General features: G+C 43.4%; 1 protein-coding gene across 1 annotated transcript; it reads left to right on the top strand.

The window, feature by feature from the left end:
- Nucleotides 1-1,720: 1,720 nt before the first annotated feature.
- Nucleotides 1,721-23,486, top strand: LOC120058202 (1-phosphatidylinositol 4,5-bisphosphate phosphodiesterase delta-4-like). Its single transcript, XM_039006690.1, has 16 exons — nucleotides 1,721-2,013; nucleotides 4,004-4,057; nucleotides 6,800-6,958; nucleotides 7,173-7,401; nucleotides 7,542-7,671; nucleotides 8,079-8,310; nucleotides 9,318-9,519; nucleotides 9,633-9,777; nucleotides 10,040-10,192; nucleotides 10,788-10,955; nucleotides 11,290-11,440; nucleotides 11,596-11,712; nucleotides 21,158-21,333; nucleotides 21,458-21,590; nucleotides 22,181-22,330; nucleotides 22,609-23,486. The coding sequence occupies exons 2-16, from the start codon at nucleotides 4,036-4,038 to the stop codon at nucleotides 22,707-22,709; spliced, it is 2,268 nt and encodes a 755-aa protein (XP_038862618.1). The 5' UTR covers nucleotides 1,721-2,013; nucleotides 4,004-4,035; the 3' UTR covers nucleotides 22,710-23,486.
- Nucleotides 23,487-23,524: the final 38 nt, after the last annotated feature.

The following is a 23,524-nucleotide window of genomic DNA, read 5'->3' as shown; positions in this document are numbered from 1 at the left end:
CTTTCTGGAAATGTTTTTCTTAATATTTTCTCTTAATCCATTTACTTGTTTTCTTGAGGACAGGCATCAACAGAAAGCTAGCTTTTTTCTTAGGAGCTATTCTTTTAACAAATCTACTGTTACGTATTCCAAAACAAAGTCCCACTCTCAGTTGTTCAGCAAAAACTGTTTACCTCCTTGAAATGTTGAAGGAATAACTGATATATTCTCTTGTATTGGAAATTGAGATTTCAAACTTAATTTACGAGTTATCGTGAAATGATCTGGGAGCAGTTTCTTGAAGTGCAACGTCATTATTGAATAAAAAATAGGTTTCCACTACCCCACTTGTACATTTGCTTCAATAGTTTTTAGCCTACCATTTCCTCCATAGGTGCCATTAACAATACAAGGGATTTTCATTTTGTTTATTGTGAGATTCACACTATTTGTAAATAAATTGGATCCCTAGAGGATCTCTGCTAAAATGTGTGTAATGTTTTCAAGTGCCAACTAAACAAATGTTCTATCCACCTATCTGGAACGCTCAATGTTATGTTATTCTGAGTGTGCATTAGGAAAACTAGCATGACATTTGTAGATATTGAAAATGGAAGTTCTGTAAGAAAAAAGCAGTTCTGTAAGAAAAAAAAGATTTTGATTGTAAAATAGTTATTGAAATGTTTCTAGTACAAGTAGGTTGCATTCTAGTTGCAAAGAGGCCATTAAACCTAACCATAAACCTCCAACCTCTAGGATTTTCCATTATATTGTTTTCAATATACATGTATACCAGAGCAAGGTTTGGTCCACAGGAGGGTGGAATGACGCTTACATAAAGTAGGTACCAATATAGTGGAAAATAATATATTTAAGCAATAAGGCATGGGGGGGGGGGGGGGGGGGGGGGTATATAGCCAATATACCACGGCTAAGGGCTGTTCTTATGCTCAACGCATTGCGGAGTGCCTGGACACAGCCCTTAGCTGTGGTATATTGGCCATATACCACAAACCCCCGAGGTGCCTTAATTGCTATTATAAACTGGTGACCAATGTAATTAGAGCAGTAAAAATAAATGTTTTGTCATACCCGTGGTATACGGTCTGATATACCACGGCTGTCAGCCAATCAGCATTCAGAGCTCAAACCACCCAGTTTATAATAGACAATAAACGCCGCAAACCATGGCTGCATGTGCAATAGACGTTAACTCATTGATGGGATAAATACAGTAGGTATGGAAAGGATTGTCTGGGTATGTGAGAACTGGACTACTGTATGCCACTCTCTACATGCGTTTTGATCTTGCACAGGCAACCTCTCCTAGACTGAGTTATCTGTAATCTGTCTGTGCTGAGGTAAACACGAGTACCGTCTGGATTGCTGTCCTTAAAACAATGGAGAGGGGTGAATCGAATCTGCAGTCGGCTCATGGATAAGGTAGAGAGAGAGTGTGTGTATGGAGATGGAGAGAGCAAGACATTTAAAGTGAGCAGCAGCATACTGTGGCAGCCTACAGGAAAACAACAAAGGATTAAAAAAAGCAGCCTTGGAAAAATTGAACAGCCCTCATCAGATGCTAGGGTGTAGGAAAATAGGAAAAGAGAGGGAGTGGCAGGGAAGGAAGGAGAGGGGGGTAGGTCGAGGGGGGAGGAGTGTACCAGAAGGCGGCAGTGTTGACTAGGGAGACGTTTTCCCAGATGAAGCAGGCAAAGTAGAGCATAGAGGACATATACACTGAGCCAGCTTTCCTCTGAACACTCCCCATCTCCTGAGCCCAGTGCTTGGCTAGTGGTCTCGGGACACTCCCTAAGCGTCCATAGTTCTGGAGCTTTCTACTGGGCCTGCTACCCCCACCAGACCCCTATCTCTTTTGGGTGGCCAGCTATCTTTGACACTTCCTAATTCTGGTCTGGAGCCCTTTCCTGGACTGGCTCTCACCAAACATCCCAATCTATTCTGGAGCTCTTCACAGCAGTGGCAGCCCCAGCGGAGCCAGGGCAAAGACCCGAGGGAGAGGTCTACAATTTGGTAAGTGTCATTTCTTCTCCTTTGACTCATTATATTTGTCCTTATCTTGATAGTAAAAGGCATAGCCTACACTACATTATGTGTTCAGCGCAGGTTGTGGTTCAGTGTTGCGGTTGTTGGTTTGATTATAATCTTACCCCCTGGTTGCTGTTTTGATTCTGTCTCATATTACAGCATCTGGTTCTACTTTGTTGTCCTTCAGCCAGCCTCCCTACATGGCACAAGCACATTTTACATGTGTGCTAAAAGACTGGTGGACCTGAATTTGTTTACAGGATTCTTCACACAGCTCATCCTGAAGTGTAGCAACAGCGCATTGAGGGTTGAGTACAGAGCTTTCATGAAAGGGAAATTGAACATTCCTGTGGATATATATATATATATAAAAAAAATCCCAAATAATATATATATATATATATATATATATATATATATTATTTGGGATTTTTTTTATTTAACTAGGCAAGTCAGTTAAGAACAAATTCTTATTTACAATGACAGCCTAATTTACAATGACGGTCATATATCACAGATGGTTATAATAAGGGGTGCTTGTAATTAAATGTAGAGTGAAGACATATGGGCATATGATGAGGCTGCCACTTCACTTGATAAACAGTATTTCTTTAATACTCTGAGTAGTTTTTAGTGTGAGTAGCCCATTTAAAGTATGACGCCAACTTGCCAGTGAGTCAGGATTCTCTCCCTGTGTTTGTGGTCAGGTGGACACCCTCAGGCACATGGCTGGGTATTAGTCATATACCCTGAGAGAGTTCTCTTTCCAAAACACTAGCAACGGCCCACCAAATAACATAACATAGAGGTTTATTCATTGGTTAGAATCGTATGACTATGTGTGTACACGTGAGCGTGTACTGTATGTGTAGAATATACTGTAGTTATAGGAGGGGTCCATGAAAATGACTGCTTTGTGAGAGCTCTTCCTATTCTTTCACATCTTTTCACAAACACCACATATCAAAAACATCACTGGTGTTGTTAAAAAATATTCAACGGATAGTTTCTTTGCAGTACTTCAGGGACAATGCTTTAGTTACACTTGTATTGCTGAAGAAGGAGAGGATATTTCGCTCACAAACTAACAGTGGGGCTGGGAGGAAAAGCCTCTGTGGTATTTTGAACTATGGAACAATTTACCTTGCTGTAAACTGTAAAAAAAGAGAGAAAATATACTATCAAAATTAGCCATTGTTCTACAAATGTTGTAAAATGACAACTTGAGGAAAGGGAGACATTCTATAGCCCAAAAAAGAAGGAAGAGAAGCCATTTGAACTCTCCCTTTATGGAACATTTGACTGTTTGGAGTGTACAATACAATACGTTCTTGTGAGTTTCCTCTCTGTGAGGAGTTGAGCACCTCTTCCCTAGGGGACTAGACAGATGATTGGTGCTGAATATATTTTCTTCCAAAGGCTAATACACTTGTATTTGATAGAAGCACCAAAAGTAGTTGTCATTCTAACACAGGGACATAGAGAATAGGGTTGGGGTCAATTCAGTTATGGCATATGACTTGAGAATTCGCATATGAATTGAAGAGTTAGCTGTTACTTTTGGTGCAATTTTTTAGATTCATGAATGAGATACCTGGTTCGTTCTCTGTATTGTCCTGGTTAAACTGCATTCACCCCTACACTGCTTGAGAATTCTGCAGTGGAAACTACAGTCCAGGGAGACTTAATTGAATCCATGCAGCACACCGACTGTAAGAACTGCCAAGCTTTGGGTTGTCAATCTTCTACACCTCTCCCTCTTAGTCAATCAGTAGAAAGAAAGAGAAAGCATAAGTCTGATTGGATTTCCGAGCTCTGCATGCACCCCAGCTAAAATGTTGATGACACAGTTAGATCGATTATTCAGCCATGGATGTCCACACTGATCAGGAAGTAGGGAGGGAATAATTTTACTTGTGTCACTATTACAGCATAATATGTATCACAGCAATTCTTTTTGTCTTCTTTTTTGCAGGAAATTCCCACGGGCATGTGTCAAGGCTAGCAATGGAATCTCCCCAAAGCTTGTGTAAGTTGACAGATACTAAAAGGTTGCATGAGGTTGCATCAATAATGCAATAATACAATTTAAAACCTCTACAGGATCGGTGGGTCCCCCGCGGGACGGTTGAGCTAACGTAGGCTAATGTGATTAGCATGAGGTTGTAAGTAACAAGAACATTTCCCAGGACATAGACATATCTGTTATTGGCAGAAAGCTTACATTCTTGTTAATCTAACTGCACTGTCCAATTTACAGTAGCTATTACAGTGAAAGAATACCATGCTATTATTTGAAGAGTGTGCACAGTTATGAACTTTCAAATGTATTAATAAACCAATTAGGCACATTTGGGCAGTCTTGATTAAAAAAAATTGAACAGAAATACAATGGTTCATTGGATCAGTCTAAAACTTTGCACATACACTGCTGCCATCTAGTGGCCAAAATCTAAATTGCGCCTGAGTTGGCATAATACATTATGGCCTTTATCTTGCATTTCAAAGATGATTGTAGAAAAAATATTTTAAAAACATGTTTTTTCTTTGTATTATCTTTTACCAGATCTAATGTGTTATATTCTCCGACATTGATTTAACATTTCCACAAACTTCAAAGTGTTTCCTTTAAAATGATATCAAGAATATGCATATCCTTGCTTCAAGTCCTGAGCTACAGGCAGTTAGATTTGGGTAAGTCATTTAGGCAAAAAAAACAAAAAACGTGTGGATCTTTAACTGTTGAGGACAGAGGGCGCTGTTTTCACTTTGGGGGAAAATCGTGCCCAATTTAAACGGCCTCGTACTCAATTCTTGCTCGTACAATATGCATATTATTATTACTATTGGATAGAAAACACTCTCTAGTTTCTAAAACCGTTTGAATTATATCTGTGAGTAAAACACAACTCCTTTTGCAGCAAACTTCCTGACAGGAAGTGGAAAATCTGAAATCGATGCACTGTTCTAGGGGCTGCCTATTAAAGTCCTTGATATTTATTAGTTTAGATGCACTTCATACGTCTTCCACTAGATGTCGACAAGCAGTGAGAGAAGAAATTGAGTGTGTAACTTGATCTGGGCTCGAATCATAGCTCTTGGCATGACGTGTCACCAGTTTCCTGTTTTCTGGAGAGCGCGAGAAGGGACCTGGATTTGCCTTCTGATAAGCTGTCGTTATGGATGACTAATATCTCCGGCTTTGATTTTATTTGATACATGTGACAATATCATCGTAAAGTATGTTTTTTCAATATAGTTTAATCAGATTATTGAAATTTTTTCGGGAGTTTTGCCGTGTTCTGTTCTCTTTGTTTGTCGACGATGGAGAGATTCGCGCCACTTGGCAAGTGTGCTTGCTAAATCGAGAGGGAAAAAGGCCGTTCTAAAACCAAACAACGATTGTTCCCGACAAAGGACCCCTTGTACAACATTCTGATGGAAGATCAGCAAAAGTAGGACCCATTTTATGATGCTATTTCATATATCTGTCGAACATGTTGTACTAGTCGTTGGCGCCCAGCTTTTGGGTACTCTCTCGCTATACCTAAGCTGGATGTCGTAATGAAGTTATTTTTAGAATTCTAACACGGCGATTGCATTAAGAACTAGTGTATCTATCATTTCCTATACAACATGTATTTTTTAGTTATGTTTATGAATAGTTATTTGGTCAGAATATATGTGTCAGAAAAAGTGTCAGAAAAATATCCGGACGTTGTGGGAAAAAGATGCTACGTTAGCACAACGTTAGCACAATGTATAACCACTGATTTCAGCTCTAAATATGCACATTTTCGAACAAAACATAAGTGTATGTATAACCTGATGTTATAGGACTGTCATCTGATGAAGCTTATCAAGGTTAGTCAAAAATTATATATCTTGCTGGTTTATTCGCTATCGCTAACGTGCCTATTGCTATCGCTAACGTGCCTTGATGAATGAATGCGGTAGTGTGGTAGGCTATTGTAGTAAGCTAATATAATGCTATATTGTGTTTTCGCTGTAAAACACTTAAAAAATCGGAAATATTGGCTGGATTCACAAGATGTTTGTCTTTAATTTGCTGTACACCATCGATTTTTCAGAAATGTTTTATGATGAGTATTTAGGTATTTGACGTTGGTGTCTGTAATTATTCTGGCTGCTTTCGGTGCAATTTTTGATTGTAGCTGCAATGTAAACTATGATTTATACCTGAAATATGCACATTTTTCGAACAAAACATAGATTTATTGAATAACATGTTATAAGACTGTCATCTGATGAAGTTGTTTGTTGGTTAGTTTGGTTGGTTCTTGGTTAGTTAGGTTGGCTTTGTGCATGCTACCTGTGCTGTGAAAAATGTCTGTCCTTTTTTGTATTTGGTGGTGAGCTAACATAAATATATGTGGTGTTTTCGCTGTAAAACATTTTAAAAATCGGACATGTTGACTGGATTCACAAGATGTGTATCTTTCATTTGCTGTATTGGACTTGTTAATGTGTGAAAGTTAAATATTTCTAAAAAATATCTTTTGAATTTCGCGCTCTGTCTTTTCAGTGGAATGTGGGAGGAGTTCCGCTGGCGGAACGCCAGAGCCAGACAGGTTAAGAGAATTTCCTCTGATCAAAATCTTAAAAATGAACTTTGGAGTACAGATATTGTACTCCATTAACCAGAATAGAGAAACAACACAAGGTCTAAATTGATTAAGACAATATTTGCAAGGATGGTCAAGATGACCTTTGACCCCAACCTTGACCACTAACCCCTGATCCTGCACAGTTGCCCATGGTGACGAGGACCTCCAGGTGATGAAGGCGGGGGCAATGTTGAGGAAGGTCAAGTCTCGCTCTTGGAAGAAGCAGCGGCACTTCCGCCTGCAGGAGGATGGCCAGACCATCTGGTATAAGTCCAGGTGGGCAGGGACAGGCCACTCCACCTGTGAGTACTGCACGTGTGTGGGTGTGGGTGGGTGGAGGAAACAGGGAGGAGACAGCATAAGAATTGACCAGACTGCAGATAAAAAGTTGAATTAACGGCCATAGTATGTCTTTCTTGAAAAAAGGATGAGGCATACAATCATCTATTGAGAAATCACTTTAGCATAGAAAAAGCCTGAGTATGTCTTCACATGATGCCTAATGTTCTCTCTTAGTCTCTGTGGCTGACGTGGATGTGGTGCGCGAGGGTCACCAGTCGGAGATCCTGCTGAGTATCGCTGATGAGTTCCCCGCTGACCTCTGTTTCACCCTGGTGTTCCGTGGTCGCCGCAGCAACTTGGACCTGGTGGCGGAGTCGCCGTCCGAAGCGCAGGTCTGGATCCGGGGCATCCGCAAACTGATCCAGAACACTGAGAGCATGAATGACAAGGAGAGGCTCGACCAGTATCCTTGTTCCAAGCTCAGCATTAAATACAATATACGGATTGATTAACCATACAAACCAATGAGGGTCTATAACGTTGCTCCATTCTATCTTATCTCTTACTAATTGTTGCCCTTAGCCAGCGTCTTCCTTTTCTCAGGTGGATCTGGGACTGGTTTCAAAAGGCGGATAAAAACAAAGATGGACGGATGAACTTCAAGGAGGTGCGCACACTGCTGAAGATGATGAACGTGGGCATGAATGAAGAGTACGCTCTTCGCCTTTTCACGGTGAGGTTACCGTCATCATCTACTGTTCACTTTTGAATTGAGTCCATCTTCCATGCTAACTCTTGTAGAGATCCAGCTATTTGTCTCTCAATCCCAAATGAATGGGATGGTGCTTATCTTTCCCATTCATTTGGAATTTAGGCATATGCACATATACTCACATGCAAATCCATGGATTTTGACATGTAATCAACTTTAAAGTATTGTGAGCAGTAGTTAAATGTGGATGATGTAAGTGGTGGAATTGTTCCCAACATTGGTTGCTTTTCTATGATGTCATCGTAAGCGACTACACTGTCAGTGGTCTACCATCATAAAGTGGTAGAACTCTAATCGAAAATAAAATGTAATGGGAACACCTTTTCTCTGAAGTAGACAAGTATTCTGCTCTTTGCTTTTACCCCCAGATGGCTGATAAGTCAGAGTCAGGTTGTCTGGAGAACGAGGAGTTTGTCCAATTCTATAAGATGCTGACGGAGAGGGAGGACGTGTGGCGGGTGTTCCAGGACTATTCTCGGGACGGACAAATATTAACCCTCGCTGAGCTGGAGGACTTCCTGAAGCAGGAGCAGCAGGAGGGGGAGAGGAGTCTGGTGCACGCCCAAGAGCTGATTGACCGCTATGAACCCTCAGAGAACGGTAAGGACCACTGTGCAACTGTGGTCAACCACAATCAACTATATGATTGAGACCAATAATAGCCTCATTAAGACAATGTCAATCATAATGAATGACAACCACAATGATCATTACCTAGTCTACCTGAGTGAACCACAAGAGCCCACAATGGCCGGTCAACAAGTCGCCATGTTTCATAAAAAATATGTTGTATGTTTTTTAGTGCCCTTTTATTTTTTTAACTTTGTAGTTTGTTGGGGGGATTCTGTCATGGAAATTCTTACACAGGGACACTCAAAGTCAATCTTAAATTAATCATTGTTTATTGTCAGCGCGCTGGAGAGGTTCCAACCAACTAAATGCACCATAGTACACATGTCAATCAGGAGCTCTGCCTGGGCAGTCCCAGCAAATGTCTTATATACGGCTATACACAGACAAGTTATATTTGCATGATTTAGCATAATTAATTCATCATTACCGTTTGGTTTTATTCATGTGACTGACCAATACTGTTTCATAACATGGGACAGACCAACACCTTACGAGGCTTCTTTCTCTCCAAGCTGAAACCTTTAAACTGAGATATCTTTTGTTTGTTCTCAAAACAAGGTCTAGTCATACTGCCAAATTGCAGCTACTGATAAGTGAGGATTTGTACAGTCAGCCACTTGCATGAACACAGAAATTGATTTATAGAACAGCACATGAATAGAACACAGAAATTAGTTATAAGAAAAGCACAAACATTAACATTTCCATTACAGTTCCAATAAGATATTTATATATATATATATATATATATATATATATATATATATATTTGTCCTTATATTAAGTATTGTATATTGTATGTCCATATATATAGATTTTTCAACAAGTAACCATGATTGACCACAATTATACTGACCATAGTCAATTGTAATCAACTGCCATTGTCAACCACAATCAACAGAGAGATGTAGTTAATGAGCATTTTCTGATTGGGTTGACTTATATAAGACAGAACTTCCCATGTCTTCTCACAGCCAAGAAACACGGGGCCATGTCTATAGACGGCTTCCAAATGTACCTGGTCTCTCCGGAGAGTGCGATCTTGGATCCCCAGCTGCTGGCCCTGCACCAGGACATGAGCCAGCCCCTCAGCCACTACTTCATCTGCTCCTCCCACAACACCTACCTGATGGACGACCAGCTCCGAGGACAGAGCAGCCAGGAGGCCTACATCCAGTGAGGAACAAAACACTCAGCATTGCAACCCTTTATAGCTTACATGGCAGTAAGGCAGTATTCAAACAACTTTTGATATACACCGCTGTTTAACTCAGTATGTCTGTGTGCAGGGCTCTGAAGCGTGGCTGTCGTTGCGTCGAGGTGGACTGTTGGGATGGGCCAAATGGAGAGCCGGTTGTTTATCACGGCCACACCTTGACGTCCAAGATACTTTTCAGAGACGTCATCACCACACTGGCGGAGTACGCCTTCAAGGTGGGCACTTCAATACCTGAATTAACTGTAGCCTTCATGACCACGGCAGCTCTATCCCCAACTCTAAGTCCAATCCAGTCTCTTAGTGGTTCTGGTCATTTGTCTTCTGTATTGGTTTTTGCTTCAACCAAGTATTCAGCATCATAAAACATCCTGTCTTCAGCCTTCACCTCTTCTCAGAAGAACTACTGTAAAAAAATGACTGTCAAAGTTCAACACATTTTTTTAGGCATTCCGTCCGTCCCCTCTCCCTGTGTCCCAGGTGTCTGAGTTTCCTGTCATCCTGTCCCTGGAGAACCACTGCAGCATGGAGCAGCAGAGGGTCATGGCCCAGCTCCTGGACACCATCCTGGGGGACACACTGCTCAGGGCCCCCCTCGACACGCTGGTTCCCCAAGAGCTGCCCTCTCCTCAGGTAAGACCAACACTGGACCCCTTCAATTCACTGCTCAGGGTCCAGAGTGGTACTGCAGTGGCTCCGCAAATAATTTTTTTGGGAGGGGGGAGTAATTTGTTGGGGATTTTGTGGTGAAGGATACATATTTTATTATCTCTAGCTGCAGAAGAGTACCATTGTGGATACCATTTTTATGTCTCTGCGTCCAGCATAAAGGAAGTTAGATGTACTTTCACAAGCCAATGCTAACTAGCGTTAGCGCAATGATTGGAAGTCTATAGGAACAGTTAGCATGCTAGCTGACGCTGAAGTAGATAAATGGCTTCATTGCCAAAATCTCGAACTATCCCTTTAATATGGAGGAAATTACAGTCATTGGTGCTAATTGCAGGCTTTTTTCTGTATACAAAATACAATTATATTCAAACATGGCACAGTATTTCCTTTTGCGTCATCTACGTATAATACATTACATCATCTATTCATTGGCATCAGTTATTATACATTGTCATCTATACACATGTGTGTATGTATGTGCGTGTATGTTTGTGTGTGTGTGTGTGTGTGCCCCCGCACCTGCATGTGTCCTTGGATTCGTGCATACTCATATAAGGATCTGAAGGGAAAGGTCCTGCTGAAAGCGAAGAAGATTGGCGGCCTAGAAGAAAGTGAAATGCTGACCGATGAGGTCACTGATGAGATCAGCGACGAAGAAGAGGCTGACCCTAAGAGCCCGTCTGCAGAAAACCTGTCTGCAGAGGACCTTCGTCTCAATGATAAGGTATGTGGCTGGACGGATGTATCTGGAAGGATGAACGGACGGATGATGGACAGATGGATGAATGGATCTGTTAGGATGGACGGAAGGATGGATGGATGGTTGGAGGTGAACGACTGGCAACCTCTTGCCGTCATCTGCACCAACTATTACACTTATACATGACTATATTATTACTGACAATACATTCTGCCATTTTGCAAACAATATCACACACTAAGCAAGCAATAAACACTGTGCCTTGACCTGCCAGCTAATCATGATATGCCGTGGTTTAATTAATAGCCACAAAGCAGGTGATATCTGTTCACTTACATGTAACGTCCTGTCTCTTCAGAAATCCAAGTTCTCCAGGGAACTCTCGGATCTGGTGGTGTATTGCAAGAGTGTTCATTTCCACAGCTTTGAGTACTCTCGCCTGCACTCCAAGTGCTACGAGATGTCCTCCTTCTCTGAGTCCAAGGCCAGGAAACTTGCAAAGGAAACAGGTGTGCCCTGAACTATTTTAGCAATACCTACATAGCAAACAATGTATCGATATTGCCAAGGATCATTGGTTAGGAATTCACAACCATTCACTGTTGTAGGTCCCCTGGGTTACGGGATAGAAAAAAGCATTACTGTATGGCTGTGTATTTCTCAGGGGCAGAGTTTGTGCGCCACAACAGCAGACAGCTGAGCAGGGTCTACCCCAGTGGCATGAGGACCGACTCCTCCAACTACAACCCACAGGAGCTGTGGAACGTAGGCTGTCAGATAGGTGAGAGCCTCTTCACTTAAACCATTTTGTACTCAGGTCAATGTTGTAGTGTAAATCTGTTTTTAAACAAGCTAGCAGTTTTGGTTTCCTATTGATTCTGGGAATGAAGTCATACGTTAACTGACCTGTAAAACTTAATGTTTTTAAAATGTTCTGAGAACGGAAGTAAAAATGTTGTCCGTTCTGGGAATGTTTATTTTTAGGTTGCAGGGAGGTTCTGAGAACATTTACTCTGGATCCTTGAACGTTTTCCTTGGAGGTTTTATTAACGCTTTGAGAACTAAAATTCTAGGTTATTTTGAGGCTTCCTTAAAACTTTAATTGAATGTTTCAATAACATTTTTAATAACACTGTTAGCTTATTTTGGGTTAACTTTTTTGAACTCCAAGCACAGATAGCTCCCATAGAAATGCAGTAGCGCTATAGGTTCAGGGTGAATATTTTGCTATTTTCACAACCAATAATAATGATTGTGGTGGTGCGAAATGGTTGGGTTTTGATGAATAAATAAGTATGTGTGTCGAGGCTTGACCCCTCACTGGCCAATCAGAACATGCTCCGTGGCTAAATATGTGTTTGGTTCAAGTTGTGTATTTACAGTCTTTTATGTATTGCCTTGGAATCAACTCCAATTCCAATGTTAGTCCGTTATAGTTTGTTAAATAGCTTGCAGAAACGAAATGACAAAATGTAGACCTATCCCATCTTTGCTAAATACATGAACTTGAACCTGTTTGCAGTCCACACTGTTCTAGGTAATTGCATGGCTTCAATATGGAAATATATACAGTACCATTCAAAATTTTGGACACACCTACTCATTCAAGGGTTTGAGTATAACAATAGTGAAGACATCAAAACTATGAAATAACACATGGAATCATGTAGTAACTAAAAAAGTGTAAAACAAATCAAAATATATTTTAGATTATTTTAAGTAGCCACCATTTGCCTTGACTACAGGTTTGCACACTACTCCCTTCACAGAACAGCACAAACGGGCTCTAACCAGAATAGAAAGAGGAGTGGGAGGCCCCAGTGCACAACTGAGCAAGAAGACAAGTACATTAGAGTGTCTAGTTTGAGAAACAGATGCCTCACAAGTCCTCAACTTGCAGCTTCATTAAATAGTACCCGCAAAACACCAGTCTCAACGTCAACAGTGAAGAGGCGACTCCAGGATGCTGGCCTTCTAGGCAGAGTTGCAAAGAAAAAATAAAAGATTAAGATGGGCAAAAGAACACAGAAACTGGACAGAGGAAGATTGGAAAAAAGTGTTATGGACAGACAAATCTACGTTTGAGGTGTTCGGATCACAAAGAAGAACATTCGTGAGACACAGAAAAAATGAAAGATGCTGGAGGAGGGCTTGGCGCCATCTGTCAAGCATGGTGTAGGCAATGTGATTGTCTGGGGGTGCTTTGGTGGTGGTAAAGTTGGAGATTTGTACAGGGTAAAAGGGATCTAGAAGAAGGAAGGCTATAACTCCATTTTGCAACGCTCTGTGGACGGCACTTAATTGGTGCCAATTTCCTTCTACAACAGTAAAATGACCCAAAGCACAGCTCCAAACTTTGCAATAACTATTTAGGGAGAAGCAGTCAGCTGGTATTCTGTCTTTAATGGAGTGGCCAGCACAGTCACCGGATCTCAACCCTATTGAGCTGCTGTGGGAGCAGCTTGACCATATGGTATGTAAGAAGTTCCCATCAAGCCAATCTAACTTGTGAAAAGTGCTTCAGGAAGCATGGGGTGAAATCTCTTCAGATTACCTCAACAAATTGACAATTAGAATGACAAAGGTCTGCAAAGCTGTAATTGCTGCAAATGGAGGATTCTTTAACAAAAGCAAAGTTTGAAGGACACAATTATTATTTCAATTAAAAATCATTATTCACAACCTTGTCAACATCTTGACTATATTTCCTATTCATTTTGCAACTCATTTCATGTATGTTTTCATGGAAAACAAGGACATTTCTAAGTGACACCAAACTTTCGAACGGGAGTGTACATGGTTAGCAGATGTTATTGCGAGTGTAGCGAAATGCTTGTGCTTCTAGTTCCGACAGTGCAGCAAAATCTAACATGTAATCTAAAAATTCCACAACAACTACCTAATACACACAAATCTAAGTAAAGGAATGGAATAAGATTATATACATATAAATATATGGATGAGAAATGACAGAGCGGCATAGGCAAGATGCAATAGATCGTACAAAATACAGCATACACATGAGAGGAGTAATGCAAGATATGTAAACATTATTAAAGTGGCATTATTAAAGTGACTAGTGATCCATTTATTAAAGTGGCCAATTATTTCAAGTCTGTATGTAGGCAGCAGCCTGTCTGTGTAAGTGATGGCTGTTTAACAGTCTGATGGCCTTGAGATAGAAGCTGTTTTTCAGTATCTCGGTCCCAGCTTTGATGCACCTGCACTGACCTCGCCTTCTGGATGGTAACAGGGTGAACAGTCAGTGGCTCGGGTGGTTGTTGTGCTTGATGACCTTTTTGGCCTTCCTGTGACATCGGGTGCTGTAGGTGTCATGGAGGGCAGGTAGTTTGCCCCCGATAGTGCGTTGTGCAGACCGCACCACCCTCTGGAGAGCCTTGTGGTTGTGTACGGTGCAGTTGCCATACCAGGCCAGGATACAGCCTGACAGGATGCTCTCAATTGTGTGTCTGTAAAAGTTTGAGGGTTTTAGGTGACAAGCCAAATTTCTTCAGCCTCCTGGGGATGAAGAGGTACTGTTGCGCCTTCTTCATCACACTGTCTGTGTGGGTGGACCATTTAAGTTTGTCAGTGATGTGTACACGGGGGAACTTCAAACTTTCCACCTTCTCCACTGTTGTACTGTCGATGTGGATAGGGGCGTGCTCCCTCTGCTGTTTCTTGAAGTCCACGATCATCTCATTTTGTTTAGTTGATGTTGAGTGAGAGGTTGTTTTCCTGACACCACACTCCGAGTGCCCTCACCTCTTCCCTGTAGGCTGTCTTGTTGTTGTTGGTAATCAAACCTACTACTGTTGTGTCGTCTGCAAACTTGATGATTGAGTTGGAGGCTCAGTGAAGTGGAGATGTTGTTTCCTACCTTCACCACCTGGGGGCAGCACGTCAGGAAGTCCAGGACCCAGTTGAACACGGCGGGGTTGAGACCCAGGGCCTCAAGCTTAATGATGAGCTTGGAGGGTACTATGGCGTTGAATGCTGCGCTATAGTCAATGAACAGCATTCTTACATCGGTATTCCTCTTGTCCAGATGGGATAGGGCAGTGTGCAGTGTGATGGCAATTGCATCGTCTGTGGACCTATTGGGGCGGTAAACACATTTAAGTGTGTCTAGGGTGACAGGTAAGGTGGAGGTGTTATGATCCTTGACTGGTCTCTCAAAGCACTTCATGATGACAGAAGTGAGTGCTACAGGGAGATAGTCATTTAGTTCAGTTACCTTTGCCTTCTTGGGTACAGGAACAATGGTGGCCATCTTGAAGCATGTAGGGACAGCAGACTGGGATAGGGAGAGATTGAATATGTCCGTAAACACACCAGCCAGCTGGTCTGCGCATGCTCTGAGGACGCGGCTAGGGATGCCATCTGGGCCGGCAGCCTTGCGAGGGCTAACGCGTTTAAATGTCTTACTCACTTCGGCCACGGAGAAAGAGAGTCACAGTCTTTGTTAGCGGGCAGCGTCGGTGGCACTGTATTATCCTCAAAGTGTGCAAAGAAGGTGTTTAGTTTGTCTGGAAGCAAGACGTCGGTGTCCGTGATGTGGTTGGTTTTCCTTTTGTAGTCCGTGATTGTCTGTAGACCCTGCCACATACGTCTCGTGTCTGAGCCGTTGAATTGCGACTCCACTTTGTCTCTATACTGACATGTCGCTTGTTTGATTGCCTTGCGGAGGGAATAACTACACTGTTTGTATTCAGCCATATTCCCAGTCACCTTTCCATGGTTAAATGCGGTGGTTCGCGCTTTCAGTTTTGCGTAAATGCCGTCATCTATACACGGTTTCTGGTTAGGGTAGGTTTTAATAGTCACAGTAGGTACAACATCTCCTATACACTTCCTTATAAACTAACCGAATCAGCGTATACGTTGACATTATTCTCTGAGGCTACCTGGAACATGTCCCAGTCCACGTGATCAAAACAATCTCGAAGCGTGGATTCCGATTGGTCAGACCAGCGCTGAATAGTCCTTAGCACGGGTACATCCTGTTTGAATTTCTGCCTGTAGGAAGGGAGGAGCAAAATAGAGTCATGGTCAGATTTGCCAAAAGGAGGGCGGGGGAGGGTATTGTATGCATCACGGAAGTTAGAGTAGCAGTGATCCAGTGTTTTTCCAGCGCGAGATCTACAGTTAATATGCTGATAGAATTTAGGTAGCTGTCACGTTCCTGACCTGTTTTCTGTTGTTTGGTATGTGTTTATTGGTCAGGGCGTGAGTTTGGGTGGGTAGTCTATGTTATGTGTTTTCTATGTTGGGTTTATGGGTTGCCTGGTATGGCTCTCAATTAGAGGCAGGAGGTTTTCATTTCCTCTAATTGAGAGCCATATTAAGGTAGGTGTTTTCACATTGATTGTTGTGGGTGGTTGTCTCCTGTGTCAGTGTCTGTATGTTACGCCACACGGGACTGTTTCGGTTTGTTTGTTCGTTCGTTCGTTCGGTTTATGTAGTCTGTTCCTGTTTCATGCGTTCTTCGTGTCATGTAAGTTCCTATGTTCAGGTGCGTCTACGTCGTTTGTTGTTTTGTAGTTTGTTAAAGTGTTTTCGTGTTTTTTCGTCCTGTCAAATAAATCATTATGAATTCACACCCCGCTGCACTTTGGTCCAATCCTTGCTACTCCTCTTCGGATGAGGAGAAGGAGGAAGCCCGTTACAGAACCACCCACCGAACCACCGGGATCAAGCAGCGGTGTAACGGGAGGAAGGGACAGCGCAAGAAGGAGGAATGGACATGGGAGGATGTTTTGGACGGTAAGGGTTGCTACACATGGGAGGAGATCCTGGCTGGAAAGGATCGCCTCCCATGGGAACAGCTGGAGGCAGCTCGGAGAGCGGAGGAAACCGGAGAGAGGAACCGGCGTTATGAGGGGACGCGTCTAGCACGGAAGCCCGAAAAGCCCGTGAGTACTACCCAAAAATTTCTTGGGGGGGGGGCTAAGAGGTAGTGGGCCGAGGGCAGGTAGGAGACCTGCGCCCACTTCCCAGGCTAACCGTGGAGAGCGGGAGTACGGGCAGACACCGTGTTACGCAGTAGAGCGCACGGTGTCTCCTGTACGTGTTCATAGCCCGGTGCGGGTTATTCCACCTCCCCGCACTGGTAGGGCTAGATTGGGCATTGAGCCAAATGTCATGAAGCCGGCCCTACATATCTGGCCACCAGTACGTCTCCTCGGGCCGGCTTACATGGCACCAGCCTTACGCATGGTGTCCCCGGTTCGCCTACATAGCCCGGTGCGGGTTATTCCACCTCCCCGCACTGGGCGGGCTACGGGGCGCATTCAACCAGGTAAGGTTGGGCAGGCTCAGTGCTCAAGGGAGCCAGTACGCCTGCACGGTCCGGTATATCCGGCGCCACCTTCCCGCCCCAGCCCAGTACCACCAGTGCCTACACCACGCACCAAGCCTCATGTGCGTCCTCAGAGCCCTGTACGCACTGTTCCTTCTCCCCGCACTCGCCCTGAGGTGCGTGACCTCAGCCCGGTACCACCAGTGCCGGTACCACGCACCAGGCCTATAGTGCGCATCGAGAGTCCAGTGTGCCCTGTTCCTGCTCCCCGCACTAGCCTTGAGGTGCGTGTCTCCAGTCCGGTACCACCAGTTCCGGCACCACGCACCAGGCCTACTGTGCGCCTCAGCGGGTCAGAGTCGGCCGTCTGCCCAATGCCGCCTGTACTGCGCGTCTGCCCAGCGCCGTCTGAGCCATCCGTCTGCCCAGCGCCGTCTGAGCCATCTGTCTGCCCAGCGCCGTCTGAGCCATCTGTCTGCCCAGCGCCGTCTGAGCCATCTGTCTGCCCAGCGCCGTCTGAGCCATCTGTCTGCCCAGCGCCGTCTGAGCCATCCGTCTGTCCAGCGCCGTCTGAGCCATCCGTCTGCCCAGCGCCTTCTGAGCCATCCGTCTGCCCAGCGCCTTCTGAGCCATCCGTCTGCCCAGCGCCTTCTGAGCCATCCGTCTGCCACGAGCCATTAGAGCCGCCCGTCTGTCCCGAGCCATTAGAGCCGTCCGTCAGTCAGGAGCTGCCAGAGCCGCCAGCCAGTCAGGAGCTGCCAGAGCCGCCAGCCAGTCAGGATCTGCCAGAGCCGCCAGCCAGTCAGGAGCTGCCAGAGCTGCCCTACAGTCATGAGCTGCCCTACAGTCATGAGCTGCCCTCCAGTCATGAGCTGCCCTCCAGTCATGAGCTGCCCTCCAGTCATGAGCTGCCCTCCAGTCATGAGCTGCCCTCCAGTCATGAGCTGCCCTCCAGTCATGAGCTGCCCTCCAGTCATGAGCTGCCCTACAGTCATGAGCTGCCCTACAGTCCGGAGCTGCCACCCAGTCCGGAGCTGCCATTAGTACAGAGTTGTCCCTCTGTCCGGAGCTACCTCTCTGTCCTGAGCTACCTCTCTGTCCTTAGCTACCTCTCTGTCCTGAGCTACCTCTCTGGCCTGAGCTACCTCTCGTTCCTGAGTTGTCTCCTCTATGTAGGAGGGGCCTTAGTGAAGGTTCCTGGACCATGGTCGGGGGCGAGGGTTGCCACTCAAAGGACGCTAAGGAGGGGGACAAAGACCGTGGTGGAGTGGTGTCCTCGTCCACCGCCGGAGCCGCCACCGCGGACAGATGCCCACCCAGACCCTCCCCTTGAGTTTTAGAGGTGCGCCCGGAGTTCGCACCTTGAGGGGGGGGTTCTGTCACGTTCCTGACCTGTTTTCTGTTGTTTGGTATGTGTTTATTGGTCAGGGCGTGAGTTTGGGTGGGTAGTCTATGTTATGTGTTTTCTATGTTGGGTTTATGGGTTGCCTGGTATGGCTCTCAATTAGAGGCAGGTGGTTTTCATTTCCTCTAATTGAGAGCCATATTAAGGTAGGTGTTTTCACATTGATTGTTGTGGGTGGTTGTCTCCTGTGTCAGTGTCTGTATGTTACGCCACACGGGACTGTTTCGGTTTGTTTGTTCGTTCGTTCGGTTTATGTAGTCTGTTCCTGTTTCATGCGTTCTTCGTGTCATGTAAGTTCCTATGTTCAGGTGCGTCTACGTCGTTTGTTGTTTTGTAGTTTGTTAAAGTGTTTTCGTGTTTTTTCGTCCTGTCAAATAAATCATTATGAATTCACACCCCGCTGCACTTTGGTCCAATCCTTGCTACTCCTCTTCGGATGAGGAGAAGGAGGAAGCCCGTTACAGTAGCCTTGTTCTCAAATTTGCTTTGTTAAAATTCCCAGCTATAATAAATGCAGCCCCATGATATATGGTTTCCAGTTTGCATAAACAAAAAGTCCAGTGAAGTTCCTTGAGGGCCGTCGTGGTATCGGCTTGAGGGGGGATATACACGAGTGTGACAATAAACGAGGATAATTCCCTTGGGAGATAATACAGTCGGCATTTGATTGTGAGGAATTTTAGGTCAGGTGAACAAAAGGACTTGAGTTCCTGTATGTTGTTACAATTACACCATGATTCGTTAATCATAAAACATACACCCCCGCCCTTCTTCTTCCTGGAGAGATGTTTATTCCTGTCGGCGCGATGCACAAAGAATCCAGGTGGCTGTACCATCTCCGACAGCACAGATTTTCCATGAAACAGAGTATGTTACAATCCCTGATGTCTCTCTGGAAAGCAACCCTTGCCCTAATTTTGTCTACCTTGTTATCTAGAGACTGGACATTAGCAAGTAATATACTCGGAAGCGGTGGAGGGTGTGCGCGCCTCCTAAGTCTGACCAGAGGACCGCTCCGTCTACCTCTTCTCCGGCAGCGTTGTTTTGGGTCAGCCTCTGGAATCAATTCAAATACCCTGGCTGGTACGTAGAAAGGAGCCGCTTCGGGAAAGTCGTGTTCCTGGTCGTAGTGATGGTAAGTTGACGTCGCTCAGATATCCAATAGTTCTTCCCGGCTGTATGTAATAACACTTTAGATTTTCTAACAATGTAGAAGCGAGGCAGCCCTCTCTGTCGGTGCCATCTTTACAGTAATGTTGGACTGTCGTTTCTCTTTGCTTATTTGAGCTGTTCTTGCCATAATATGGACTTGGGTCTTTTACCAAATAGGGCTATCTTCTGTATACCAACCCCACCGTGTCACAATACAACTGATTGGCTCAAACGCATTAAGAAGGAAAGAAATTCCACAAATTAACTTATTAACAATGCACACCTGTTAATTGAAATGCCTTCCTGGTGACTTCCTCATGAAGCTGGTTGAGGGAATGCCAAGAGTGTGCAAAGCTGTCATCAAGGCAAAGGGTGGCTACTTTGAAGAATATAAATTCATCCCAAACCATCTCAATAGGGTTGAAGTCGGGGAATTGTGGAGGCCAGGTCATCCGATGCAGCAACATCCCTCTCTTCTTTGCTGGTGATGCTGTGCAAAAATAAGTGTTTATACAAGGGTGGCTACTTTGAAGAATCTAAAATATGTTTTGATTTGTTTAACACTTCTTAGGATACTACATGATTCCATATGTGTTATTTCATAGTTTTAATGCCTTCAATATTATTCTACAATGTAGAAAATATAAATAATAATACTAATAATAAATTAATAATTAATAATAAATAATGCCATGTTTTTTTTATGCATACAAAGCTTTTCATTTTAGTCTATTCAAACAGACCCAATTCTAAAAGAAAACAAGCACTCATTAAGATCAGGTGTGGCCAATTAGTGGGCGAGGCCAACACTCCTGAACACACTTAACAAGATAGAGGATAGAGAGAGTTCTGTTGATGCTGAGAACGGAATGTATATGTTTTTAAATAACTTTCTTAGAACGTTCTCTGAATGTTACGAAGGTTTTCTTGTGTTTTTTATGGGACGTTTTCTTTATGTTCTGAGAACAGAATGTATGTTCTTAGAACATTATGTGCTAGCTGGGCTAGTTCAGGCATAGCCCAGCTAGCACATAACGTAAAACTTTGCTTGTTTTTTTTATACACTCTCTGTCCCAGACGATTTACCTTAAACAGGCCTAGAACCTGTTGTTTCTATTATATGTTACATTAGGCCTGGTGAAACACACCGTACACATCCATACATGCATTGCTTGCTTCCTAGCTGGAAGAAAGAGAAGGTTTTCTGCCAGAAATGGCAAGGTAACACATACTGTAGATGGGTCTGGAGAGAAACAGGGTGCAAGCCAAGGAGAGTTAGAGACTACAAACACATTGTCTCCTCCCTCTTCTTTACTTTGTGACAAATTTGTGAAAAGGGCTATATACATTGATTTGATGTTCTCTTAGTGGCTCTGAATTTCCAGACGGCTGGGCTAGAGATGGATCTGAACGATGGGCTCTTCAGTCAGAACGGCTGCTGCGGCTACGTCCTCAAACCTGACTTCATGAGGAATGATGACTCTTTTGATCCAGAGAGACCCCAGGACCGGAACGGTTACACATCACTCCGCCTGTCAATCCAGGTCCAGAAACAACTGTGTGCCCGTGCATGTACAGTTAGTGTGTTTTGCCGGTTTCATTTGCAATGTTTTTGAGTGTGTATCCTTGTCTAAGTTTTGATTTTATGTGCATGTGTTTGTCCATAAGGTGATCAGTGGGCAGCAGCTACCAAAGGTGAACCAGAAGGAGGGCTCTATCGTTGACCCTCTGGTTAGAGTGGAGATCTACGGAGTATTTCAGGACCAAGCCAAGCAAGAAACTAGTTACATTGACAACAACGGTGAGGGACCAGCTTTCAAGGATTGGCAAAACACATTCATTGGGGTCTTTGTACAGACCCAGCCTACTCCTGGACTAAAATGCATGCATTGTGGCCTAAGGTGGTCTAGGCCGCTTCCTCCAGTGCACATGAACCACAGCAGCATGGGTTCCAATTCGGCCCAATGCTATTTCAGCATACTCTCCTCTATCTTCTATCCAATAAACTAAGACTTAAAAAATATACAGTACCAGTCAAAGGTTTGGACACATCTACTCATTCAAGAGTTTTTCTTAAATTGTTTTTGTTTAACACTTTTTTGGTTACTACATGATTCCATATGTGTTATTTCATAGTTTTCATGTCTTCACTATTAATCGACAATGTAGAAAATAGTCAAAATAAAGAAAAACCCTTGAATGAGTAGGTGTGTCCAAACTTTTGACTGTTACTGAATAAAAAAAAATAAAATAAATGCATTACCATTATTATTTCATGTAAGTATTATACACCATGCCATGTTTTAGTGAATTAGATAGAACACGACATAGAACCTCTGTACTTCTCTTGGCTGTCTAAAACCTGGACTCTGCTGCCCCCCCTGCCTACAGGTTTTAACCCTCTGTGGAATGAGACCCTCAATTTTATCGTCCATGTCCCTGAGTTGGCCCTGGTGCGTTTTGTGGTGGAGGACTATGACAAGGCCTCCAGGAACGACTTCATGGGCCAGTTCACTGTGCCCTTCACCTGTATTCAGCCAGGTAAGATTGACCTTATCATATTACACCTGAGGGTGAAGTCTGGACAACTGGGCAAATCCCAATTGCAGTTTTCTTTAAATGATTGTACAAAATAATTTGATCCTATTGACTCGATAACGGTTAAATCAATTGATGAAACTTGTCAGAATTTTAGAGTGTTTTAATTTAAGCCTGTTGTGTACAAATGTACATATTTTACTGTATGAGTAATGGTTTCCAAGTGGTTCTTCATGACAACAAGCTGAATTTCTTCTGGCTTCTCTCCTCACACTTCACAGGATATCGCCATATCCACCTTCTGTCCAAAGATGGGACGGCAATCCCTCTATCTTCTCTGTTTGTCAACATCAAGATCTCAGAGCTAACAACAGAAGTCTGATGGCCCAATGATTGGCTGAATAACATGCCGCAAACACCAACCACATGGGAGGGTTACAATAATACTGTTATCAGTTTTTAAAGCTAAATCTATATGCCAACTGAACTGCTTTAGATCATTTCTGCTTAAATAACCGTTTCTGTTCAAGCTACATCAGCGGGGCCACTGATGAAAGATGAAAAACCACTTGTCTCATGGTCTAGACAGCCTTACCTGGGAATTCTCATTCTCAGATTTTTTTGCTATTTCCCCAATATATAATCTTTTAAAATAATCGGAGTTTTTTTAAAACTTGAATGTCATGGGAGTGCGTCAAATCATATAGCAGTCCACGTTTGACACCCACGCAGATAACTGAGATGAAATCAATGAAGAAATGCTTGAGCCCAATGTTAGCTTCTTTGACATGGCACGTTCAATAGCACTTGGCTGATCAAACTGATGCAAGGACTGACATATTGCAGGGTTCACAAGTCCTTTTAGAGTAACAGACTATGCAATGGCCTCTTTTTTTTTATCCCTGTTTTATAACCATCCAAGTATTGAACGGTTGCACTGTATGCTGGTAGAGTAACTTAATTGTATAAACAATTAGTCCTCCATCTAAACATTTCAGTATATATTTTTTAAAGTTCCTCAAAGTGTGGCATGGAACTATATCAGTATCTAAAGAATCAGGTTGTAAAAGTATTAAACTGTAAAGTATTTATGTGCATAGAGCTCTGTAAATAAAGAGACAAATGAAAAACCTGTCATTAAAAAAAAATATTATAAAAAGCTATATTCCTATTGGTTAAGCATATTTTTCAACAGCA

This window comes from Salvelinus namaycush, chromosome 13 (genome assembly GCF_016432855.1).
Source record: "Salvelinus namaycush isolate Seneca chromosome 13, SaNama_1.0, whole genome shotgun sequence".
Lineage (NCBI taxonomy): Eukaryota > Metazoa > Chordata > Actinopteri > Salmoniformes > Salmonidae > Salvelinus > Salvelinus namaycush.
Note: the sequence above shows the minus strand (reverse complement) of the source record. Positions and strands in the feature narration are given on the sequence as shown.